This window comes from Mixophyes fleayi, chromosome 5 (assembly GCF_038048845.1).
Source record: "Mixophyes fleayi isolate aMixFle1 chromosome 5, aMixFle1.hap1, whole genome shotgun sequence".
NCBI classification, from domain to species: domain Eukaryota; kingdom Metazoa; phylum Chordata; class Amphibia; order Anura; family Limnodynastidae; genus Mixophyes; species Mixophyes fleayi.
Genome location: NC_134406.1, coordinates 253,998,953 through 254,026,453, shown reverse-complemented (window position 1 = coordinate 254,026,453; position 27,501 = coordinate 253,998,953). Strand labels below are relative to the sequence as shown.

Here is a 27,501-nt window from a genome sequence, read left to right as displayed (position 1 = left end):
GTGTGTATGTTAGGGAATTTAAACTGTAAGCTCCAATGGGGCAGGGACTGACGTGAGTGAGTTCTCTGTACAGCGCTGCGGAATTAGTGGCGCTATATAAATAAATGGTGATGCTGATATGGTAAATATCTTTACTTTTATTGTCCTAGATTATGACACTCTTATGCTACAACTGCACCCGTTCAGCAGATTGATATAAACACATGGCTAAGAAGTACTTATGAAAGCTAAACATAAAGAGCTATGCATTTAATTTGCAGGAGGGCGTGTACAAGCCAAAATTCAAGTCATTAAAAGGCATAAAACTTTATTAGAAATATAACATATCTGCAAATTTTACTGCATCATCTTATGGCAAGGCTAAATATTAGCACTGCAAATGTAAGTATCGTGTACATACAAAACTGCTAAGCAAACTCTTTTTTATTATTATTTTTGAGAGTTTTCAGATTTTGTCACCAAATAAGCACTAAAGCAATGAAAACATCTTAGGAATTTTATATGCACAATAAAAGAATGTTAATAGAATCGAACTGTACAGGAACGATAAGCTGTAAAGTCATCTGTACACTGTAAGATAATCTTAAAATACTGGTGGTGGAAGATTCCCATCTGGAGATAAACATTCTATTGGCTAGTGTTAGGCATACTTGTCAACTTTTTGTTACCCCTCAGTGAGGGGAGGTGACGTACGACTGTGGAGGGGGCAGAATGTAGCAAATCGCTTCATTTTGGCCCCACCCCCGCTATGTAATAACGCACTCGAGAGTCTCCCGGAAATTTCGGGAGAGTGGGCAATTATGGTATAAGAAGAGCCTGGTACACAGACATTGGAATATACTTATAAATTTGTCATCTGTTTTAGAATGCAGGGTTTGCTAAATGATGTAACCTAAGATGACCATTATAAATAATATTCTGTTGTGAAGGTCTTTTATGACCAGAGTGTGGCACGGGTTATTGTAAGCAATGGTGACAGATGTTTGCATGGACCACGTACTATATTGGGGAAGTCTGCAGCTTATCACTCCTATGCGATAATACAAAAACAGAACATTGTGGATCAAGAACATTACAGCAGAAAAGTATATAAACTAGAATCTTTTACAATTACAGAGATACAATGATTACATATTGGGCCTGAGACATTAAGGAGAGTAAAGCATAAAAAAAGGAGTAACTTTGCACCTGGGCAAAACCATGTTGCATTGGAGGGGGAGGTAAATTTAAAATGTGGGGGCAGTTTTATAGTTAGGGTAGGGCTTGTCCTATATCAACTTTAATTTCTAGAGTAAAAATAAAGCTACAAGTATTTGTGTGCTAGACGAAAAAAAGCCAATCTTTAAGTTATGTGCAAAATAATAAACTAATTTGCACCCCTTGCATCGTAACATGGTTTATCCAGGAGAACATGTTCTCCTTTTTTTGCCTTTTGCCTTAATGACTCAGGCCCAGTATGTTTTATGAATACAATGTGATCGACTAGGGTAAGACTATCTATTTACAGTCACTTTTCTCTCCTGATCATCTGGTAAGCCCACAGTTTTAACATGGGAATATAACAACATATAGCCAGTCAAATCCTCAGAGTGTTCCCAGCAGCGCTGAGAATTTCAGGATATGACTGTTCTGGTCTTGTGAGAGGCTGTGACCAGTCAACTCGTGTGATTGAATGAGGACAGGGTTGCAAGTGACAGGGGCAGTGTTGTGACGAGGGGAATGGTGGCAGCAGGAAGCCACAGACTGAGTTTTAGATTGTAAGGAGCAGCAGAGAGTAGCGCTGGCCCAGTAGAGGTGCTACATTCACCTCTATATGAAACTAGGTTCGTACATCTAACATGTCAAAGTTGTCAAGTTATAAAATTTTCATGCAACTCAGGGGCGCATGCAGGGGGGGTTCTGGTTCTCCAGAAACCGCTCCTCGAATGAACGGGCGCTAAACATTGCCCCTACACAGCAGCACAGTACAGTACAACTGCGGCGCTGTCAAAGAAGTGTCCGCAGTGGTGCTGTATTGTACTACAATATAGCACTGCTGCGGACGCTTCTTTGACAATGCCACGGCTGCTGTACAATTCATCATCACCGAAATGGAGCTGCTGCACATGGGCGGCCGTATGTGCAGCAGCTCTATATATTTTTTTTTTTTTTTTTTTTTTTGGGGGGGGGGGGGGGGGATCCCTCCTTAAATATCCTGCATTTGCCCCTGCAACTGGATAGGCTAGAATGTTAATAACATTTTTCTTTGGATTTCATGTGACATAAATTTGTATATTGTCCGTGTCAGTGAAACATCAAACTGCATCCGATATTGTGAAAAAACAAAGTAACACAGAGACGAATTCTAATGCAACAGAAATAGAGCATGCAGGTGGTATTGAGCGATGGCTGCATGTAGATCAGCTGGGACTTCTACCTCCCTCATAATCATCTGTAATATAAAGTAGTTAAACATTTGTGACGGCAGTGGGCAATTACAAAGTGGTGCTGAGGAATGTCATCGCACGGGGTCGTCTTGAGGATCTACCAGGATACGTTCTCATCTCAGCTGCTGAACCCAGTAACTGTCACTGCGGTTGCCATCTCTGTTGTGGTGATCTGCGAGGTCTCCTTGGCTGCTGCAGTGGCTGCCATAACTTCTGCCAACGTTGGGATCCGGTGTTCTGGCTTTATGTCCAGCAACGAGGCGGGGTGCCAAACAAATATACTGGGCACACAGCTAATCCGGGCTGGCAGGTAACCACAAGAGTGCCAGAGCAACACAAAAGAGACAGCCTTTTCCAGAAGAAGAAGAAGGGTGTTGGGTTAATGTAAAGGGTGGGCCTGGGTGCCAGCTTTTATCTGTCCTTATAGTTCTACAATGTCTAGTTCACGTTTTATGCCACCACCTTGCCCTGTGTCACCTCATTCCAGCTGTACCACAAAGCCAGTAACATTTATTTCAGAGAGTAAAGTGCTTGTATTCATATTGTAAGCAGCCACCCCTAACGTTGTGTATCTATTTGATTCCGTAAGTTGCCCCTGACCTAGTCTGTTGGACACACACAGGTACTTTTATGTGGAGATATTACACATGATCTTCAAATAATTCTACCTGTGTAGCAGTACTGCTACTACAAAATAATGATTATAATTTAGTTTCTTTTAAGCAGGATATGGAGTTAAAGAACTAATTTTCTTGCTTTTAAAGGGATTGGACTATCATGTTTAATGCTATCAGCTGGGAGATACTGAAGCTGTGCTGTTCCTGATCACAGAGGGAGAGACGTGATTGGTCATATGATCACTACACATCCCATCAGATGCCACGCTTTTTACCTTAACACACCCGCTGCTTCAATGTCTCCCGACTGATGGTGTTAAATGACTTCATTGGCTGGAAGTGAGTAAATGCCATAAATTATATATGTAGAATGTCTAAAAAGCTTAGTCTTACCCATAAGGGTAGATTTTCTAAAAAGGAAAAGTGGAGGTGTTGCCCATAGCAACCAATCGGATTCTAGCTATCATTTTCTAGAATGTACGCGGCCTGGGATAATATTTAACTGCTTTTCAAATGCTATTACACTACCAACCCCACAGTCCTGTACTAGCTCTGCACTCCAGAATAATGGAAGTTGTAGTCCAATTACAGCTGCAAAATAGTTTGAGCAGATGTTGGTGTGGTTAAAAGTGCCGCAATTGAGCTGTAAAAATGTCAAGTACCAATTTTATGTATTTTAATTAGTCAATTCCAGGAAGGTTGACGAGAGATTAATAAAATCAAACAGACAAAAAAAATACCCAACAAGTCAGTGATCTGTCGCCCCAAAGTACTGTGGACACCACCTACGTATACATTAATACAGAAATAATTACAAAGGCCTTTCATTTGCATATCATTAACATATCTCTTTTTACCAAACTCTCGGAACATGGTGTGACCATGCCATAAAGGTTACATTAGAGGCTTCAAAAAAATTTCAGATCTGACCTTGACCCTCGTAAATGTCACGTTCAAATACTCCAGCTTTGCTCAGGGGGCCCAGAGTGTATATATATATATACCCCCTCAAATTATGTATGGACATAAATTATTGGATTAAATCCAAAAATGAAATGACGGCATCCAAATAAACCAGATAAGACACTAAAATCATTTGTGTAATGCGACCATGGAATCCAATCTTTCTCATTTTTAACTGCTGTCTAATTTCCCGGCTAACACTTCATGTAAATTCCAGATAAAGTAGTCGTATTTTTCTTTCTGGAATTCTATTTCGGTCTCATTATATGTTCTATACGACGCCAGGTCAGAGGCATGATTGAAGTTTCTGCGGTTCATTAGTATTCAACCGGTTGAGGTTTTTTTTTCTCTTTTCGGTTGATAATTCCTTTATCAAACACTACGATTAGTCAATTTCATTGGCTTTACATAATACATTTTTATACATAGTATAGTGTGTTGGTCAAGGGGTGTATGTGTCCTACACATAAAGCTCTTATCTAGCCTTACTTCACCAACCAAAAGAAAAAAAAAAACACCCCCAAAAAAACAACATTGTGCTGCCACCTCCCAATTCGGCATTTCTAGCTAGCAGCTGCTATCAGAAACCTCAATAGCAAAAATATGCAAACTTGCACACTAATTCCCTTTGGAGATAGATCTTGGCTGCAGCCCTGTCATAAATCAGAGAATTTCGATATGAAATGAGGCAAGCAGCTCTAATCATTTCTGCATTTCAAATTGGATCACTGGCTCAATCACTGGGCTTTTTTAAACTGCTTGCCTAAGAGCAAATGTGAGGCAGGAGATAATTCTGAAGAAATCTCTTTTGTGGCCGTCGAACTCTTTTAACTGTTTCAAGACTGAAAGGAAGTCATTTTAGTGATAATGGCACATATCTGCTAGGAGAGATACGGATCCTAAAAGGCATTTTTCTTCTCTTTAAACTTATATAATCCGACCAATATTAGTTTATGTATATGTGTGTGTGTGCGCGTGTGTGTGTGTGTGTGTGTGTGTGTGTGCGAGGGTGTTTGCCCAGGAATTTGCCTATTAAAATTGATATTTTATTTATAGTAGTTAAATGGAAAGATGCAAAGGAGCTGCACTTATTACCATATCTCGGCAATGATGCCAACACGACAACACAGATATTTTATTTGACATGAAACAAAGTGTTAATAAGTAACTGGCGAGTTTAGGGCAGATGTATTAGTGTTTGTATGGCCAACATTAACATTTAAATGTATTTATTTGTATTTTTAAGGCAAGGATGATTGACTTTTTTTTTTTTCAGTAAAACATTTGAAAAATAATATTTTGGTAAAAAAAAAAAATTGCAGGGAGCAGAATGTGAAATAGGCTTGCGGAGTATTTACCTAAATGTAGTTGGGTATATGAATGTTTCCTAGCTATAAAGAGGTCCAGTTTTATTTTTATAATAAAATAAACATCAATTAATCCTAGTAATTTTTTTTTAAGAAACACAATCTTCTTTTCCTAATTTCAAAGTACTACATATATTGCAACATGTTTACATAGTTTTAAAATACATTTTATATTTAAAGATAAACAATTCGCCAACAAAGATCACCTCTGTGCAAAGATACCATAAGAAAGTTTTTCAGTGCAAATCTGGTAGATATTTAACAATTTTATTTTCACTTATTATTTATTTAATAAAGTCATTAGAAGTAGATTTGCCCAACAAGTCACTTAATAAGAAAAAATATTTGTTATACTACTTCTAAATGGAAAGTATAAAAAAACCTAATAAACATTTAGTTTGATATATAATTATTATTGTTGTTGCTGTAATTAAGATGATGATGATTATTATTATTATTATAATTATTATTATTATTACTATCGTTCAACATTCATAATATTTTGCATTTTGGGGGTCATCGGTTTATATGAAACATAGTAAACCAAACAAAACACACACAAAATCAATTAAAAACTAAACAAAATGCAACAAGTATTATTATAATATTCTACCAAGAAAGATAAAAAGATATATATAAAAAAAAACATAGTTAAAACATTCAATGTAAAACTTGGTGGTGTTTTTAAGACTATTTTTGATAACTTATAGATGAAACTTCATTTGACATAAAATCTTAAATAAGTATATAGTATTTAATGTTATCAGGTGGCTTGATGATCTATGACAATTACATACATCTTAGCAGTAGGTAAAATTAACAATAATAGCTATTTTTTATAATTTGTTTTCATATTCATTTGCTCCAGTACCCTTATGATGGAAAGTAATATTTAAAATGAATAGCTCCTTGGAAGCACTAAGGGGTAAATTTATCAAGCTGCGATTTTCCGGCGGGTTTGAAATGTAGAGATGTTGTCTATAGCAACCAATCAGATTGTAGTTATCATTTTTTTTAGTACGTTCTACAAAATGATAGCTAGAATCTGATTGGCTGCTATAGGCAACATCTCCACTTTTGAAACCCGAAGGTTGATAAGTTTACTCCTAAGAGTTAACTGGTCTGAAAACAGTTGCAACATTGTTGCAACAATGTAATGAAAGTAAGATTAGCCTCTAGGTTATCAAGTCCTTTTGTAGTGCATAGGGAATAGAGAGGAATGTAAGAGCTCAGACTACTATCTTTTCAAACTGAATTCATACATGACATCTAAAATCTCTACCTCACAAGTAGATATGATATTTTTAATCAATGCTTATTATAGCAGAAATGGTAATAACAATAATTTGCAAATTATATTGTTATCAATTTGGCATATGGATTAACATCGATTATAGAGTTCCCATTTAGTATAAACTTTAACCAAAGCTGTCCCCAGTCTAAGCATTGTGGGGGCTCTGGAGCCAAGACCAAAAAAGCAGTAAGACATCAATGATATCTCAGCGACACCTAGCTGCGTTGTAACAACGCACAACATCTGTATGGGCATTCTGTTAAGATGTTGGAGAGTTTAAGTTTGTCTTTTGCGCTGTCAAAAGCTGTGAAAACATGTTCTGCTTCCAATGTTTATATTTTCCGAGCAACGTGCAAATCTCCTCAAAAGGCACATTATGCCATTGTATATACAGTCAAAATACAGTAATGATTGATCATGTGTTTGCATGTCTAAACTGAGACCATTTTAGGAATACTAGGCATGATATCCTCTCTTTAACTTATCTACTGAACACTGATAAATTCTTGTAATAACTCGGCTTTATCCCGCTAATCCATCCTCTATTTATATTTTGTTGGATGGGACCCAAACTACTGTACTACTCTTGGCATGCCGCAGCTTTCCCCTTTCATGTCCAAGGTCTTAATACCAGGAGCGATGGTTGTGTGAGCTTTGTGCAGGACTGGCTGGCATCTGTCATACTGCTTCCTTACAGCGGCGGCTAGCTGGTACCTGTGTAGGAATATGGCTATAAAAAAATTCTAAGAGGCTAAACAACTCATGGCTAGCTAGTCGCTGTGGAACTACAAGCCACAGCAGGGCCTGCAAGCCAGATATTAGCAAGGTATGCTGGGACATGAGATTCTACAAAATCTGGGGAGGCAAGGCTGTCCAAGCCCATTCTAGTGATTGCCTAAGCCTGCCGCTAATATTATACTGTAAGACCTTATAGAAATAAATAACCAAAAAACTGAAATAGATATACTAATAATACCCACATATGGTCTAGTGGTTAGGATTCCTGGTTTTCACCCAGGCGGCATGGGTTCGACTCCCGGTATGGGAATTCGAATATTGGGGAAGCACGGTGGCTAAGTGGTTAGCACTTCTGCCTCACAGCGCTGGGGTCATGAGTTCAATTTCCGACCATGGCCTTATCTGTGTGGAGTTTGTATGTTCTCCCTGTGTTTGCGTGGGATTCCTCCAGGTGCTCAGGTTTCCTCCCACACTCCAAAAACATACTAGTAGGTTAATTGGCTGCTATCAAAATTAACCCTAATCTGTCTGTGTGTGTATGTTAGGGAATTTAGACTGCAAGCTCCAATGGGGCAGGGACTGATGTGAGTAAGTTCTCTGTACAGCGCTGCGGAATCAGTGGCGCCATATAAATAAATGGTGATGATGATGATGATATCTATATATTAAACTATCAGGGGCATATCTGAATGTCAAACTGCTGGAACTGAAAGGAGGTCGTTGACACCTAATAAACCAGTGTACCAGAGGACTATTACGTTCAGGTGAAACACTTACCTCCTATCTACCAGAAGTTGTACCTAAAAGGGCGGACTCCCCAAAATTCGGGAGCCTCCCGGGAATTCTGGGAGAGTGGGCAAGTTTTTGAATAGTCCTTTGTCGTGCAGCAGTCCACTCGTTAGTAGTGGGAGCCCACCCAGCCTACGCATTTACTTGTCTCTAGTACAGCTAGGACTGAGCATAGCGGCCAACAGCATTTTTTTTATTGACAGAAAGTGTGGAACTAATATGACACCTGATTTAAATCTAATTGGATTGGATTGGACATGGGCCGCTCTCCATTCAGGTGCTACATTAGTTCCTCACTTTCATCTGGATAGGGTGGTATTTCCTACCCAATATACACTGCTGTAATGTGAGAGTTGAGGGTTATTTGTCCTTGGTGGCTATAAACAAGTAACAACAGTGGTCTGGAGTCTGGGGTTGGGGGCCTCTGAAATACATTGGTCTTTTCTGAATGAGAAGAGATTTCTAAAAGGGGATATCACCTTACAGAATGTCGTCTTAGGTCAAGAACAACAGAACCAGAATTATAATTTTATCGCACACAAACCAAACCGCAGCATGCCCTGATCTGTCAACAGCATCAAAATATGCAAATTACGAGTGTACAACTATTAGACATTTCAAACATGCCAGAAGAACCAGAAGAGCACAGAAAGGTATATTTACTAAACTGAAAAAGTGGAAATGTTGCCTATAGCAACCAATCAGATTCTAGTTATCATTTATTTATTACATTCTACAAAATGACAGCTAGAATCAGATTGGTTGCTATAGGCTACACCTCCACTTTTTCAATGCCACAGTTTAGTAAATATACCCTAGAGACTCCTCTTACCACACATGCAGGCCGGACCTATCAGTTGCCCAAAATCTCACAAGGTGACGCCATGTCCCAAGCCCTTCCATCACAGGTTTTGGGTGGAACCATGCATCACTATTCTGGATCTAGTTGAACATATAGGATCAGTCAGGCTCATCTAAAACATCAAGGGAAGTGTATAGTACATACGGTGTAGTGTCTGTGCCGGTAAAGGCTAACTTATAATAGATGTAACATCACAAATTCCCTATCCAAAATTTCTAATCTCTACCAATATTTTCAAACCTTGTTGTGCACCATCAAAAACAAGAGTCTGGACTTTCTGGACAAATATTCAGGAGAAGACTACAGTCTCTGGATCACACATCCCTCCCAATATTTTAGAAAACAGAATCAAGACAAAAATAATCTGACCGTGATTCAACCGAACCCCGTCCAAATCCACCTAACAACACCCACAATCACACACATGCATGCCCAATTCCTGGCAGGCATGACCCCTTTAGGGTCTGAGAATCAGAGTACCTCACCAAAACTTGAACTATTGGATAGTATGCACACAGGCATCTGATGTAATATTGCCAAGTATTATTCAAACAAGGGTAAATCCTTTAGACATAATTATGGGAAGCACGGTGGCTCAGCGGTTAGCACTTCTGCCTTACATCACTGGGGTCATGAGTTCAATTCCCGACATTGGCCTTATGTATGTGGAGTTTGTATGTTCTCCCCGTGTTTGCATGGGTTTCCTCCGGGTGCTCCGGTTTCCTCCCACACTCCAAAAAACATACTGGTAGGTTAATTGGCTGCTAATAAATTGACCCTAGTGTGTGTTAGGGAATTTAGACTGTAAGCAGTAATGGGGCAGGGACTGATGGGAGTGAGTTCTCTGTACAGCGCTGCGGAATTAGTGGCGCTATATAAATAAATGGTGATGATGATATAGGGAAATCTCTACGCTTAAAATAGTTGAGGGTCTATTAATGTGTCTTCTTACAAGAGAATTTGACAACTCAGTATTCTACAGTTCCAAAGAAGTGATAGCTTATTACCATGGAATAATGCTTTAACATTCTGTACTACTGGTCATAAAAAAATTAAAGGAAGGCTCTTAAAATGAAGGGAAATATATGCTTAATTACACAGCTATGAATTAATCATTATTAATTCATAAAAATTAGCTTTATACTTTTTTTATTCACGGCAACAGACTCTGTGTTTTCATTTGTGTGAAGCTCCTGTCTTCTGGTTTATTCAAATGTATTTGCATATAGACCTCAAATGCTGGGTTCTCCTCCGTTGTTTGCTTATAGATAGAAAATACAGGTGTTAAAGCAAATTTTGGACAACATCAAATAAGATAGTCAATCCATTTATAATTTTTAAATGACTGCGTAAAAGCAGCGTAAAAATCCAGGAAAATTTAACGTAAGGAAAGTCTAAAACGACCTAAAACAAGATAGATAAGAGAAAAAAGAAAGAAACTCAAATCGTAGCTGAACGCAGTAGTCTAATGAAAACTGTCTACACACTGTGAACTTTTCATAACAAAAATCTATACCACCTACCTCTGTGTCGTACGTACACTATTGTGTACTTTTGTGAAAATAAAACATGAATATCATGCTTTAAATTTGCAGCGATACACAACAAAAAGTACTATTGAAATGTAAAAGTTGCTTTTGTTTCTATCTATTTTGAGTTAAAAGTCTTAGAAATAATCAGCAGGCAAAATATTGTTTTTCCTAAAATACATGTATTCCTTGCAGGATAATATATCTGCCTCCAGATGTTATATAAATCTGCACATATTTGAAAATCATAAGAGAAACTGCAGATCAAATATGATCCAAAATTTGGAGCTTAAGTCTTCCAATATAACGCTGGCTGTTCAGAGGTAAGCAAGCGGTTAAAGTCTGCTTTGTGTTTCATCCTAACAAAGTGGGGGGAAAAAAATAGGATGCTGTTTCCTTATTTTAACAGCACGCCCTGGAAAGAACACATTTTTATGACAAGATGAAGAAGCTGTGCAATCTCATCCAGCAAATGATCTCACTTTGACCCTTACACTAAGTTTGTGATTAAGCACAAACAGACACATTTTCAGATATTGATTCCAACTAATGTCTGATCCTAACAGGCATGATCTTATCGGGGCCGGCGTATAACAGAAGGAGTGTCACTGAATAGTTCTGGATAAGATCACAATCTCCTCCACATGATATTATCAGAGATCCGCTATAGTAAAACAAGTAATTATCGTCAATGGCTATCGGTAATTGAAGCTGTCTCCAAACAAAGTGGAGTGTTGGAAACCCTGCTGTATTCTGGTGTGGAGTTGCACAGGGGTAGCAGTGATTTTGTTACGAGTACAAAGGACCTTGTGATTCTCAACGGAGGACTTTTATGCTGCCTGTGTTACAGATACAACCAACAGATGAGAGTTTAGTCACTCACTGTAATAAGAAAAGAAGCTGAACTTTAGGGATACTATGCAACTCCTGACCACATGGTAGACTGAAAGACAAAAAGGCTCATTGCAGACTATACTCGCCGACTCCCGGATTCCGGTTGGGTCTCCCGGACTCCCGGGAGAGAATGGCAGCCACCCGCATCTGCCCACTTCCTAGTGAAGTGGGCAGAATTAGATATAAAATGCAGCGATTCTCAGGAAATCGCGGAATTTGCGTCATTACGACACGGGGCGGGGCCAAAATGACGCTATTTTTCTGAGCCCGGCCCCACACGCCCATCTTCTCCCGGCAGCATAAACCATTTTTCTGTATACCCACAGCTATGTGTATGGATAAGCGCGTGTCTTCACAAACTCCAGGACTCCAGGATCCCTTGATAACACGATTCAATATGGATCTCATGGCCATGGTCCCACCATTTGGTGCACGATGACCCGAATAGTTTTGCTGTAACATTACGCATTTGTCTACCCTCCGGGCAAGTATGGTACATGAAGATGATGGCAGCTGTCTGGCAGCAAAATTCTGCTTCGTCTGATGCTGAATGTGGGTTATCTTCACTAACACACTCTCTATTGTAACATCCAAAAATAAGATTACGTGTAGTGGGATCAGAAACTCTAAAACTCTAGCAAGCTTCACCACATTGTTCCACAAACCTTTTCACTAAGGTGGAAGGTTACCTAGGCAAATCAAGGCACATGATGTTGCTAAAGAGGATTTTGCACTGCACCTTAAATAAGGACCAAGGTGTTTGCTAAAGGCAAATTTTTCACTTCATAATTTCTTTAGAGAAGGCCTAGAAAAACCTGTGGCTCTCCGAATGTTGTGAAACTACAAGTCCCAGCATACTCTGCCAGCTATTGTCTAGCTATCTTGTGGCAAAGCATGTTGGGCCTTGTAGTTTCACAACACAAGAGCCACAAGTTCGCCAGACCTACTTTAGCGCATACAATCACTTTCTAAATACCACTTGGAAGTAGATTTACTAAACCGCTGTATTTACTAAAGGCCAAACCACCAACAAAATGGCTGAAAATGAACAAAATACAAGTTATTTTTCATTATATCAAGGGGCAATATTATTGTATTATTATATTATGAGGGCAATATGTAGTGCCCCATGTGTTCAATAGTAATATTCCCCTGGGCGCTTATGGGATGAAGATGGCTAAAAGCATAGAGCATGAGTATTGAGCATTTATTCAAACATTTGTAAAAATTGAGTTGCAACTAAAATAACAGTTCAACAATATAAGCGTGGCTCACAAAGCATACAGATAATAAACAGAACACCAACTGGTATGTTATACAAAGATGCTTGTAAATATCAGAATTGCCATTTCAAGGGTAAGTCCGATGACCAGCCGCTATCTCTGGCCTTTATCCAATGGACAAATCTGCCCAGATTCTCAATTAAGGACTATACAAATAATCAGCACTTTTATATGGACTGACATTGTTTAGCCATAAAAGCATTGGCATTGTGGGAGTTTTTTCTCACAGGATTCTACAATTGTGGACAATAATATCTGAGCAATTCTGATATTTACAAGCATCTTTGTATAACATACCAGTTGGTGTTCTGTTTATTATCTGTATGCTTTGTGAACCACGCTTATATTGTTGCAACTCAATTTTTACAAATGTTTGAATAAATGTTCAATACTCATGCTATATGCGGTTAGCCATCTTTATCCCATAAGCGCCCAGGGGAATATTACTATTGAAATCATCTATAGGGTTGAGGGTTGAGCTACCCTTCACCCAATATCCATCCCTGTCCCCTCTATCCCCATTTTTCCTGTCCCTCATTCCTTATCCCGAGTGGCTGCTATATTAGAACACATTTTAGGGAGCGCTGATTTGAACCCATTTCTATATAGTGCCCCATGTGTGCATAATAAATAATTATAGTTCCCATTAACAATAAAACAGTATTGCCCCCTTGATATAATTATGACCCCATAATTCATGAGTCAATGGTGCCTTCTCTTATATTTTGAATGGAAAGATAGCTCAAACAGCATACGGTTTTGATGGCGGTTTTGACTAAAACGCCAGGGGTTTAGCTGTGTTCAATTCGCCATACAACGCCATACAATTAACATCCCAGCCTCAAATAGCAAATCAGTAAATGTGGCGGTTTGGAATACTAAACCTCCAGCGATGTATGGCGGTATAAAAATAGGTAATTTTGTCCAGATTATATAAGCTCGAATGAGACATGAAGACCTTTCACTCGTAGTTCTGCAATAAACAGCATTTGATCATAAACAGTAGAAGTGAGTAAAAAAAGGTTGTTTTTATACCACACCCAAACAACTGTTTAAAGCCAGACTGATGAACAGAACAAGCAACAATATACACTATACAAATGTACTTATCAAGACAAATACAGCTCAGGAGAAAGCTCTGAAAAAACCCAAACATGAAATAAAAATGTTCTGCAATGCGTTACTTAATGACTCCGACTCCTTTTCTATCCGACGACAGAGGACTCCAATACTTATCATATATTACAAGCTATAAAGGCTGACGATTTTGTGGGATCTGGCAGAAAGGTCACGCAAGGCCATTTGAGTCCGCTCTTGAAAATCACTTTACCTGGTATTGTCTCCAGAAAATGTATTAGGGAAGAGATCAATATCTCAATATACTGCATCTTTATGAGCAAAAACATGAACACATGTGACACGTCGCTACCAGATACATTTTCCATCTTTCTTAATAAAGTGCAGAGCTGAGACACTGTGTTAAATATTTATTAACCCATAAATATGTTGTCAGATCTCCATACACTTGGGCAGCCATTTATTTAAATGACATTATGGTGTCGGATGATTTACTGAATTACAGTTACTTCTATGTATCAGTCATAACACACACACACACATACACACATACACACATACACACACACACATACACACATACACACATACACACATACACACACACACATACACACATACACACATACACACACATACATACACACATACATACACACATACATACACACATACACACACACACATAGATACACACACACACATCGGAAAACAATATTTACAGCAAAAGACACAAAACATGTTCATATACTATATATATATATATATATATATATATATATATATATATATACAGATCTATCTATCTATCTATCTAGATCTATCTATCTATCTATCTATCTATCTAGATCTATCTATATATCTATACAGATCTATCTATCTATCTATCTATATATCTATACAGATCTATCTATCTATCTATCTAGATCTATCTATCTATATATCTATACAGATCTATCTATCTATCTATCTATCTATCTATACAGATCTATCTATCTATCTATCCAGATCTATCTATCTATCTATCTATCTATCTAGATCTATTTATCTATCTATCTATCTATCTATCTATCTATCTAGATCTATCTATATATCTATACAGATCTATCTATCTATCTATCTATCTATCTATCTATCTATCTATACAGATCTATCTATCTATCTATCTAGATCTATCTATCTATCTATCTATCTATCTATCTATCTATCTATCTATCTATCTATCCAGATCTATCTATCTATCTATCTATCTATATATCTATACAGATCTATCTATCTATCTATCTATCTATCTATCTATCTATATATCTATATATATTCATAGATATATATATACATATATATAAAAGTATATATATATATATATATATATATATATATATATATAATACCCCATGAGAACACTTGTACCTTATTGGCTGATGCAATGTAGGTCTATAAGTGCATACCTCAGTACTTTTTGCTCTTCATCCATTCACTGTCTGCTCCCGGAAGTGATGCTATTTCAAAGCATAGGTGTTGTATGACTGCATGGTCATCATAATAAACAATGTGGCCAATTACCCCTCTATTGATAGCTAGTGTGCTGGCATTGGCTCTTTCTCTTCCCTTTCAGCCGATGATCACCTCTGGTACACCTCTACATTTTAACAATCATCTGTGTCAAATTTCCAAGATAAACCATTCCTGCCATTTCAGCATGATTTTAAATGAAATATCCTCAATAGCCACATTCTACTGGCCGCATTGTATGATAACATGCTTATTTGTAATAAACTGAGAACTGGGTAAAGGTAAACACTAAACCACCATTTATTATAACCCTATCTTCATCAAACGTGTCCTCCCACAAACAGTATAGCAAATAGGGAGGGTTCTTCGAAGGAAAACATCATATTATTGGCTGGATGGAAGTACTATGGAGTCAAGGTGCAAGTTGGCTTCAGGTAAGAGGTGATTTTCCGCAAGGGAATCCCACATTCTTATACATATATGGGGGCCTGTTTGAGCAAGTTAAAATTATAATAAGTAGAGTTTCAGTATTTAACCTTATCCATACTATGGCGCCTACACAAACAGAGCCACATTCTTTTTTAGGAGTATGTATGGTATCATAGGAGTATGTATGGTATCATAGGAGCATGTATGGTATCATAGGAGCATGTATGGTACCATAGGAGCATGTATGATATCATAGGAGCATGTATGGTATCATAGGAACATGTATGGTATCATAGGAGCATGTATGGTATCATAGGAGCATGTATGGTATCATAGGAACATGTATGGTATCATAGGAGCATGTATGGTATCACAGGAGTATGTATGGTATCATAGGAGTATGTATGGTATCATAGGAGTATGTATGGTATCATAGGAGTATGTATGGTATCATAGGAACATGTATGGTATCACATGAGTATGTATGGTATCATAGGAGTATGTATGGTATCATAGGAGTATGTATGGTATCATAGGAGCATGTATGGTATCATAAGAGTATGTATGGTATCATAGGAGCATGTATGGTATCATAGGAGTATGTATGGTATCATAGGAGCATGTATGGTATCATAGGAGCATGTATGGTATCACAGGAGTATGTATGGTATCATAGGAACATGTATGGTATCATAGGAGTATGTATGGTATCATAGGAGCATGTATGGTATCATAGGAACATGTATGGTATCATAGGAGCATGTATGGTATCATAGGAGCATGTATGGTATCATAGGAACATGTATGGTATCATAGGAGCATGTATGGTATCACAGGAGTATGTATGGTATCATAGGAGTATGTATGGTATCATAGGAGTATGTATGGTATCATAGGAACATGTATGGTATCACATGAGTATGTATGGTATCATAGGAGCATGTATGGTATCATAGGAGCATGTATGGTATCATAGGAACATGTATGGTATCATAGGAACATGTATGGTATCACAGGAGTATGTATGGTATCATAGGAGTATGTATGGTATCATAGGAGTATGTATGGTATCATAGGAGTATGTATGGTATCATAGGAACATGTATGGTATCACATGAGTATGTATGGTATCATAGGAGTATGTATGGTATCATAGGAGTATGTATGGTATCATAGGAGCATGTATGGTATCATAGGAGTATGTATGGTATCATAGGAGCATGTATGGTATCATAGGAGTATGTATGGTATCATAGGAGCATGTATGGTATCATAGGAGCATGTATGGTATCACAGGAGTATGTATGGTATCATAGGAACATGTATGGTATCATAGGAGTATGTATGGTATCATAGGAGCATGTATGGTATCATAGGAGTATGTATGGTATCATAGGAGTATGTATGGTATCATAGGAGCATGTATGGTATCATAGGAGCATGTATGGTATCATAGGAACATGTATGGTATCATAGGAGTATGTATGGTATCATAGGAGCATGTATGGTATCATAGGAGTATGTATGGTATCATAGGAGCATGTATGGTATCATAGGAACATGTATGGTATCATAGGAGCATGTATGGTATCATAGGAGCATGTATGGTATCATAGGAACATGTATGGTATCATAGGAGCATGTATGGTATCATAGGAACATGTATGGTATCATAGGAGTATGTATGGTATCACAGGAGTATGTATGGTATCATAGGAGTATGTATGGTATCATAGGAACATGTATGGTATCATAGGAGCATGTATGGTATCATAGGAACATGTATGGTATCATAGGAGTATGTATGGTATCATAGGAGCATGTATGGTATCATAGGAACATGTATGGTATCATAGGAGCATGTATGGTATCACAGGAGTATGTATGGTATCATAGGAGCATGTATGGTATCATAGGAACATGTATGGTATCATAGGAGCATGTATGGTATCATAGGAACATGTATGGTATCATAGGAGTATGTATGGTATCATAGGAGCATGTATGGTATCATAGGAGTATGCATTGTCTTTCTGTACCGCTATACCTATGCAGGCTTATCATTGTATATGAGCCAGGAGGGACAAGTCTCTGCCATAATATAAGTGTAGAGGGGGCTTATCGGAGGTCATTCTCATTAAGAGTATCTCTACCTTTTGTTTTTCAACCGAGCAACATAATCTTTACACTTTTAATATAACAGAGCTTTTAGATCACTGCACAATAGCAACGTTTTTATTTAAAGATTCACTTTTACATTGCACACCGTCATTACTTAATCTATTTCTCCTCTAGTTACATATCAGATTATTGCTCTCTATGCGGAGATGCTGGTGCGGTGCCCGGTGTTACTAATGCAGATGACAGAAAAGTGGGAGGGGCAGAGTAGAACATGTTCCCTTCACCAGTAGACCTTGCCAAGATGGCCGCTTGCAATGCACCAAAAACTCTCCGTATAGACCATTAATCTCTATGTGACATTTCATCTGCCCTCCATTCACCTGACAAAGTTAGAAGAGAAGAAAGGCAGAAATAACTGACATCCAAGTTCATAAAGCTTTAAAAATATGATTTGGCACAATGATCATATTGGTGTCTACTTAAAGGTTAATTAGCAACCAATATTTTGAGAGATTTATAAATCTGCGTTAGTTTAAATCAGCTGGATCCAATGTTTCTGGTGTACACCATAAAATTGGTATAATGAGGGAATTGTCTAAGGACACCAAGATTTTGAGGAGCCACAAATTCAATAGCTTAGGATATGTAAATGCACCCTTTCTTGTTGCTGTTGTCTGAATTAGCTGCATTTTATAATACATACAAATATTACATTGGTACACCTTCTAACGCTTTAGGTCACGCCCCAATCCAACTAAACCACACCCACAAAAATGCCTCTCAATCCTTAAATCGGGAAGCTCCACCCTTTTTTTTGCTGCAGAAATCAGGACAGTCCCCCCTGAATGGTTATGGTGGCTATGCTCTCATTTGTATATGGAATTAATGTGCAATTTTAGGTTTGCACTTCAAGCAGCAGTGGGTTAAGTGAGGCAGCACGGTGGCGAGATGGTATGTTCTCCCTGTGTTTGTGTGGGTTTCCTCTGAGTACTCCGGTTTCCTCCCACACTCCAAAAACATACTAGTAGGTTAATTGGGTGCTATCAAATTGACCTTAGTCTCTCTCGGTCTGTGTGTGAGTATATTAGAGAATTTAGACTGTAAGCTCCAATGGCGCAGGGACTGATGTGAGTGAGTTCTCTGTACAGCGCTGCGGAATCAGTGGCGCTATATAAATAACTGCTGATGATGATGATCCTAGGTATACAAAACAATCATAATATTAAATACAGTTGTTACAGTAATATGGAATAAGTGTTAACCTTTCTTAGTGTGTTAGACTCATGAATTACAGGCCCTATTGCCACAATGAAGTAAAGGCCACCTTAGATCACATTCCGTCAGATAAACTTATATTTTACTTCTTGCTATTCATATGAAGAGATACCGGCCACATGAGGGGATATGCTATTTAAAGCATCTTTGTGCAAAAGAAGAAAAAAAAAAACTGTATATACAGAGGTCCATGTGATGACAATAGTGTCACCAGACATATTTTAGGATCCTGGAAGCCCCTTACAATGCTTTTTTTAGGTCTCTAATCACAGTATTTCCATCACACAGCTGACAATAGTCTATTGAAGTGTTCGCATTGAACTTATTCCCAGTGGCCTGCTTGTAGATCAAAGAGAGCACATGTAAAAACCTCACAACTTCCCCCAACATCGTGTAAAACAAATACAAGTTATACACGCGACACTAAAGTGTTCGAGACTTTGGTGGGGATTCAGAGAAATAGTCTTTTAACTTATGTTCAATCAATATATATATATATATATATATATAATAAGAGGGGACCTCTGAAGCTACCATATGTTCATTTAACAAAGCTGAATCTATTTAGTATCCTACTGTGCAGCAATGTTTCCAAGACAAAAACAAAACAAAATAACACAATAACAAATGACCACTTTATACTGACAACTGATGAGTACATCTATAAAAATAAAATAAAATAATAGTAATGCAATTAATAAAAAGTAATGCATATTGTTAATGACAAACAAATTCATCTTCTTTGTTATTTTTCAACTCGATTGACACTGATTTTGATACAATACAGTAATAAATTCACAATAATTTTATTACCTATAGAATTCTTACTCTCTTCTACCTGTATATATTGGCGGCACACTTTGCTGCAGCCTGCAGAGCAATGCAATTCCATGACTGGGCAGTAGGGGGAATAGCAAGGCATATAAAAGCAATATCAGAAAGGATAGGGGGTGTGGTTAAGTGTGCCCCAATTTTTAAATCAGGTATGTTGTCATGTGTGAAATTTCAAATTAGCGGGAGGGAAGAGATAAACAGAAAACAAGTTTCTAAAGAGTTACAGTATCAGGACCTTTGGACTATATTAGTGATCCAGATTAATTCACAGTAAAAACACAATCACAATGGCAACATAAGACAAATAGTAGCAATCAACAATAACACATACCAAACATGCATTCAAAAATGGACGCAGATTATTCCAGACCCTATCCAGCTTAATCTGGCTAATGTCAAAAACAGGATTTTCCTACATAGTCAGTGTTATATTGGAGGACTTCCTATATTTTTTCTATGCTTGGGGTAAGAATATATATATTTTTATACATTATGTTATGAATTAAACAATATTCTCTTACACATACATATTGTTGTTTTATTGCTAATAGTCAAATTACTCCTTTTCATTGGAAAACTGTTTAAAGACGATGGTCTTGTATGGTGTTGATGTGCATTGGACAAGCATCCATAGTCATTAACAGCAGCCTCTGAATCCTTTGTGCAATCTGTGGCATCTAACAGCTCAGGGTAAGGAGCTTTTCTCACCAAGCACCTTCTAAATGTCCTTTGTTAAAAGGTCTCACATCTGAAAAGTCATTTCAACTTACATGATTCACAGCCAGGATTAGTATATATAAAGCTGCTAAACAGAGAGGATCGATTGGCTAGAGAGTAACTGGCTACCTTACTAGCATAGATGATGCACTCTGTTCAAATTAAGGATGTCTACTATGTACATAGTGTGAATAAAAGCATTAAATCAATTATACACTGATAGTACATAAGTATGCTTCAATGAGGTCAGAAATTGTGTGTTTAGTCATTGACATTTTTATTAAGTAGAGCAGGGTCAAATTATTGGTGGAAAAAAAAAGAATGATATATAAATGAACCGGTTTTATATTTTGGAAGCTTTTGAGACACAAAGGTTCCAGCTTTGGGTAATTTACCAAATCCATGATTTTCGCTTTTAAGGGCACAAAGGGGCATATTCAATTCTTTCGTTTCCCCGCGGCGTTAAAACTATTACCGGTATTACGGTAATAGTAAGCTGGATTTCAGCTTGCAGCTCCCTGAGCCGCGAGCTGAAATCCAGCGAGAAAAGTACCGTAATACCGGTATTTCCACGCACTATTACCGTCATAATAGTGTGTAAGCCGCAAGATTTTTGCCTATAACGCCCAAAATTGAATATGCCCCAAAGGGTTAGATATACCAAACCCTCTAAAATGGAAAAGTGTAGGTGTTGATCATAGTAACCAATCAGATTCTAGCTACCATTTATTTAGCACATTATAGAAAATGATAGCTAAATTGGTCCCACATTTACATTATAGAGGCGGTGGGTCTGGGATTTGTCGCTTTAAAAGCGGCGTTTGCAGTCTGGCCATTAGTAGCGACGTCATTTCTCAGTGTACAGATTTTGAAGAAGTCGCTGTTGAGGTGTGCAGGTCATTTAAAGTGCCGGATATACTGGCAGTCTATTATTATACGGTCAGTGGATATTATAATGTGGTCGCTGTTACAGTCTTCGTGATTTTTTTGTCGTTGGAATGTGTGCCGGAATTATCAGTGGCGCTAAAGTGATGACCGCTGCATCTCTTAGGTGCGTGTTCTTTAGCCGTATCACTTGCACCGGCTACAGTGCTGATAGTGATGACTACACATATATGTGCCAGAACATGTTTTTTCAAGTAAGAGACACTATAAAAACTATAAAAGCAGACTGTATGTACAGTACACATTATGAACATCCTTATTTATGTATTCCATGTTAAAAAATTGTTATATTAATGATTATAGTATTAAGAGTAATTTTTTTTTTTGCATGCGGTCTGATAGGACTTTATGTTGCAATATGTATTCTGCGTATCTTACACTGTGTTAACATACAGCAAGTAGGATAATCCCTGATGCCCTTATTGCTATGAGAGCATTACATTATTTTGCTGCAAAAATGTGAACGGAAAACAAATTTGCCATGCAGGATAATTTATTAAACCTTTATTACTATGTATTGACATTTATTTATATAGCACCTAAATATTATGCAGAACTTTACAGGGAATGTTTAATCATTCACATCAGCCCCTGCCCCGTTGGAGTTTATAATCTATATCCCCTACCTCATGCACAAACACGGACATCGGGGATAATGAGGTTGAATAATATGCAAAGCAGTCATGCATTAGGAATGGACACTATGCAGCCAAGTTAATATGCACCAAAAATGAATATGGTGCTCTAAGGTAGCGTGAATTGGAATCGAATACTTCAGTATGGAATTATACAGTAATGTTATTATGCACTAGGCTTGTGCGCAAGAGCTCTATGCCTTGTAATACATAGTTGCCTCCATTCCCCGAGTATCTGGGAGGATCCCAAATTTTGTCCCACATAGCTCCCTTCTGGGAGTTCCTGGAGTGGAGCTTTATTTGTACACTGACATTTAAAGTTGATCTGGGACATGCCCCACCCTAACTATAAATGTCCCCACATTTTAAATTTACCTTCCCGTCCAATGCAACATGGTTTTGCCCAGGTGCAAAGTTACTCTTTTTTATGCTTTGCTCTCCTTAATGAATCAAGCCCTATGTATCTTAATGCAATGTTAGGAATGCAGCTTTCATTTGTAAATTACATATTTGAATTGAGTACTATTCAGACATGCACTCTGTTGCTTCCATTCTTTTTTACTCTACATACTCTATTGAAACATGCAAAATACATATGGTGAAACGTAATAATATTTTTATGCATGGTCTACACATGCTCTATAGGTCAGTAATAGCGGTGCATTGTACTCTAGCTCCAATCTCATATATTTACCACTGAACCGTCAGACAGTCGGAACCACACGTTACACATCTATATTCTAATATTTGCACAATATGATGAGCTTCTAATCCACCCTGATATTTTCTAGCACAGGCCTCAGTGATATGTTTTATACATCTTTACTTCATTTCCCCCTCACTTATTACACATCCCACGATTTTAGTTTTACTAGTGATACTATTTTAGGCTTGGCACAAAAATGACCGAGTGTTAATGACAAACGTATTGTTCTTATCTAAATGTGCTTAGTCTGTTCTGCCAATGACTCTCTAAAATAAAGCCTTTTCTGTTTAGTTATCAGGTTATTTGCATTCCTTATGACTGTTTGCTCTGACCAATCAAAATACAGAATAGAACAATTGCATAGTGTGGTCATACTTTACATCCTTTTTTTGTTAAATTACCCCACATGGGGCAGATAGAAGTGATGTGATCTAGTTCAGGCCTGTTCAACCTGTGGCTTTCTAGGTGTTGTGAAACTACAAGTCCCAGCATACCCTGCCAGCTATCAGCTGGCAATCTACTGGCAAAGCATGCTGGAACTTGTAGTTTCACAACACCTGGAGATTCACAGTTTGGCCAGGCCTGATTAGTCAATCCACATGATGTCGGGGGAGATTTATCACACTTTCTAAAAAAGAAAAGTGGAGGTGTTGCCCATAGCAACCAATCGTATTCTAGCTATCATTTCTATAGTGCATTCTAAAGAATGGTAGCTAGAGTCTGATTGGTTACTATGGTCAACAACCTCCACTTTTACTTTTTAGAAGGTTTGATACATCCCGCAATGTCAGCCAGAGGTGTCACATGCCAAGATGCAATGGGAAATATTTTTCCCATTGCATTTTTTTCGTACTTATATTTTATCCAATATCGACGACACTAAAAATATGTTGATAATTCAATTTACAAGAATTCGTCTCCATGACTTTGACATCAATCCAGTTTTTTTTAACATTTATTATGTAAGGATTAATTATATTACGTCATGTGATAATGTACAATAGTTGACTTAATTAAAAAAGGAAAAACAACCACATACCAAAGTGTTGCTATCATTGTTCAAATCCATCTTGCCAGCAAAAGGACCCCACGTTGTTCCAACTGGAAGCTGCTGTCGGCTTTGAATCCTGCGCTCTCCGTCCTTCTGAAACACTTCCAACTCTCCTGCGCAGACAGAAAATGAGACATGCGCTGAACACTCTCTTCTTCCTTGAACAACAGTCACATCCTGTCCCTGTCTGTTTCACAAGCCCTAATTTACGAAAGTCCAAAAAACCCAAAATAACACTATAACAGTTGTCAAAACTTCAGAACTTGTGTCTACAGACTCGTAATTGATTATAATTATATATTTTATCTCTGTTAAACTAAATCAAAATTGTTTTTTTTTTTTTTACTATTCTTTAACTTTGTGTATGCGTATAGATGAAGGCAATGTGTGTGTAATTCTTCTAAAATATATGCTTATATTTAGAGAGGAGTGATGTAATTACTCATACTAGTAGACTTTTATAGGGGTACATTATCCCATGTTTGTGTGTTTAATACTAGGCAGCACGGTGGCTTAGTGGTTAGCACTTCTCCCTCACAGTGCTGGGGTCATGAGTTTAATTCCCGACCATGGCCTTATCTGTCTGGAGTTTGTATGTTCTCCCTGTGTTTGCGTGGGTTTCCTTTGGGTGCTCCAGTTTCCTCCCACACTCCAAAAACATAGTGGTAGGTTAAATTGGCTGCTATCAAAATTTACCCTAGGCTCTCTCTGTGTATGGCTGCTAACAAATTGATCCTAGTGTGTGTGTGTGTGTTAGGGAATTTAGACTGTAAGCTCCAATGGGACAGGAACTGATGTGAATGAGTTCTCTGTACAGCGCTGTGGAATCAGTGGCGCTATATAAATAAATAATGATATATCTGTGGGTCACACTGAAGGAATATGTTTATTAAAGAGACATTTCCTTATCGTTAACAAACATACTCCATCGGTGTGACCCTGCAGCACACTTAAATTTCTAAAGGCTAGATTTACTAAGCTGCGGGTTTGAAAAAGTGGGGATGTTGCCTATAGCAACTAATCAGATTCTAGCTTTCATTTATTTACTACTTTCTACAAAATGACTGCTAGAATCTGATTGGTTGCTATAGGCAACATCCCCACTTTTTGAAACCTGCAGCTTAGTAACTCTAGCCCTAAGTCTCTTTTGGTACCGTAAGAAATTATAAGTGGTTTAAGAGACTTCTTAAATAAGGTGCCATAATTAAAAGAGAATGAATTCAGTGCTAAGATAAACAGACAAGGATATGATATTTTTGGGGGGTTAGTATCTCTTCTGCCTCTTTTTGTTCACAGGCAGAGCACATTTGGAAACACAGCACATTAACTCACATAATAAAAGACAAGAGACTTGATAACATGAAGGCTGACATCATTCAAAACTCATTTTATCTCTACCCCCTTCTGCTGGTTCTTTGGGTACATGTAAGCAAATGTGATTTGATCGCCGAAATGTCCAAACTTACATGTGTGATTGTCTGCAGTTTATAATTTGGACGGGGGTAAGTTTATACTTCACGGCTTTGCTTGTCCAGTTATCCGTGTGATTATCTGTGTGTGTCATTCCTTACCAATGACTCCTTGCCACGAGCAACTCTTTCTGAAGTGTCTGTCTCCATGTTGGCGTTGTGTTTACTCTATTGCCTTTAACAGACAGACATAGCTCATTCAGCCAAAAGCACACTCTCCCGGGCAGAAGTTACTCTCTGAGATGTTCTGAAACACTGTTACTAATCCAAGTCATTTTATTCATATATTAGTACAAATGTAACATCTTGAAATATGTATTTCGTCTGCAAGTCTATCCAAAATGTTGCACACACATTGTCAGTATAACATGATAGTGATATGTTGATGTTTTAAATTCTTTGATCTGCAGTGAGTGAATAGTGTGATTGTACACTATACATATTACACTACTGGAATAAAGCCACATGTGTGTACACAGCAAAACTAGTGCATTCAGAAATGAAGGAGGGCAAGTTAAATAAAAGGTTAGAATATAGATAACAAAGGGCCTGATTCATTAAGGATCTTAAATGAAGAGGTGTCTTATTTCAGTCTCCTGGACAAAACCATGTTACAATGCAAGGGGTGCAAACTAGTTTTCTGTTTTGCACATAAGTTAAATACTGGCTGTTTTTTCATGTAGCACACAAATACTTGATATCTTATTTGTACACTGAAATTTAAAGTTGATATTTGTGTGCTACATGAAAAAACAGTCAGTATTTAACTTATGTGCAAAACAGAATACTAATTTGCACCCCTTGCATTGTAACATGGTTTTGTCCAGGAGACTGAAATAAGATACCTCTTCATTTAAGATCCTTAATGAATCAGACCCAAAGACATTTAATTTCACCTTACAGTTAATATACTGGCATGCAGGAATAGCAGATTGCCATTGTATCAAAAACACACAATATTCTTAGACTATGGAGGGTATTCAATTGACAGGGAGTTTTTTTTTAAGACCGCATTAAGTCATTTTAATGCTGTTTTTCTTTTTCGAGCGGGTTAACTTTACCAGCAATTCAATTCCATTTTTACCGCTCAGTTTTTTTTTCATGAAACGGTCCTCTCGCGCTCCAGTAAAAGGTCTATTGAAAGTAAAGGGTGTGCGAGAGGCAGCCGCGTTAAAAGCTATTCAATTGTTTTTTAACGCGGCGTCTTAAAACAGGGAAATATGCTGTTTTATCTCGTACCTCTTTAGGGTGTGATAAAAATAAAAAACCTATGAAAACTATTTGAAATCATGTAATAATGAGAGAAAAAAAGTTAAACTATGTTTATCACTAATGCCTAACATGTAAAAGTTGATTTTCTTGTGAAAAAATAATGAAATAAAAAAAACATAAAAAAAATAAAAATTAAAATCACTAATTAATTATATTTATGTATGCTTTTGGTACAAATATGTATGTACTAATGTGTTTTGACATGGTATAGATGATTCTATGTTAAAAAAATAGTTCAATAAAAAAATATGTTAAAGAAAGTACTGTAATGTAGATATTATCAATGTGTAATGCAATCTAATATATGTAAATCCTTTATTTTGTGTTATACATGACCATGTTAAAACCCCCCTTCACTCCCCTAAAAACTCGCAAACAAAATGGTTAACGCACAGGGGCAGCGTTCCCTCTTTTTCAATTGAATTGCATGAGTTTTCGCACTGCGCTAACTAAAAACGGTCGCTATAGCAGTTGAAAGCCCGCGGTTGATTTTTTTTTTTTTTTTAACGCTGTGGGGAAAAAAAATATCTTGCGGTCAATTGAATACCCCCCTATATGGCTAGAAACATAGTTACATTTGGTGTTATCTTATGCATTGTGAGTGTTATTTGTCTACCCAACACTCATTTTTCAGTATCCTACTGGACAAAATAGATGTGCTTAATGTGTTAGCACTTCTGCCTAACAGCACCGGGG

General features: G+C 37.5%; 1 protein-coding gene across 1 annotated transcript in view; it reads right to left on the bottom strand.

Moving 5' to 3' along the window:
• The window catches only part of ZFPM2 (zinc finger protein, FOG family member 2), a 300,634-nt gene that overhangs the window by 150,803 nt on the left and 122,330 nt on the right, over positions 1–27,501 (bottom strand). Inside the window, exon 4 of the mRNA XM_075213954.1 lies at positions 24,053–24,177. Coding sequence (XP_075070055.1) covers positions 24,053–24,177 — 125 coding nt within the window. The remainder of the gene's footprint in view (positions 1–24,052; positions 24,178–27,501) is intronic.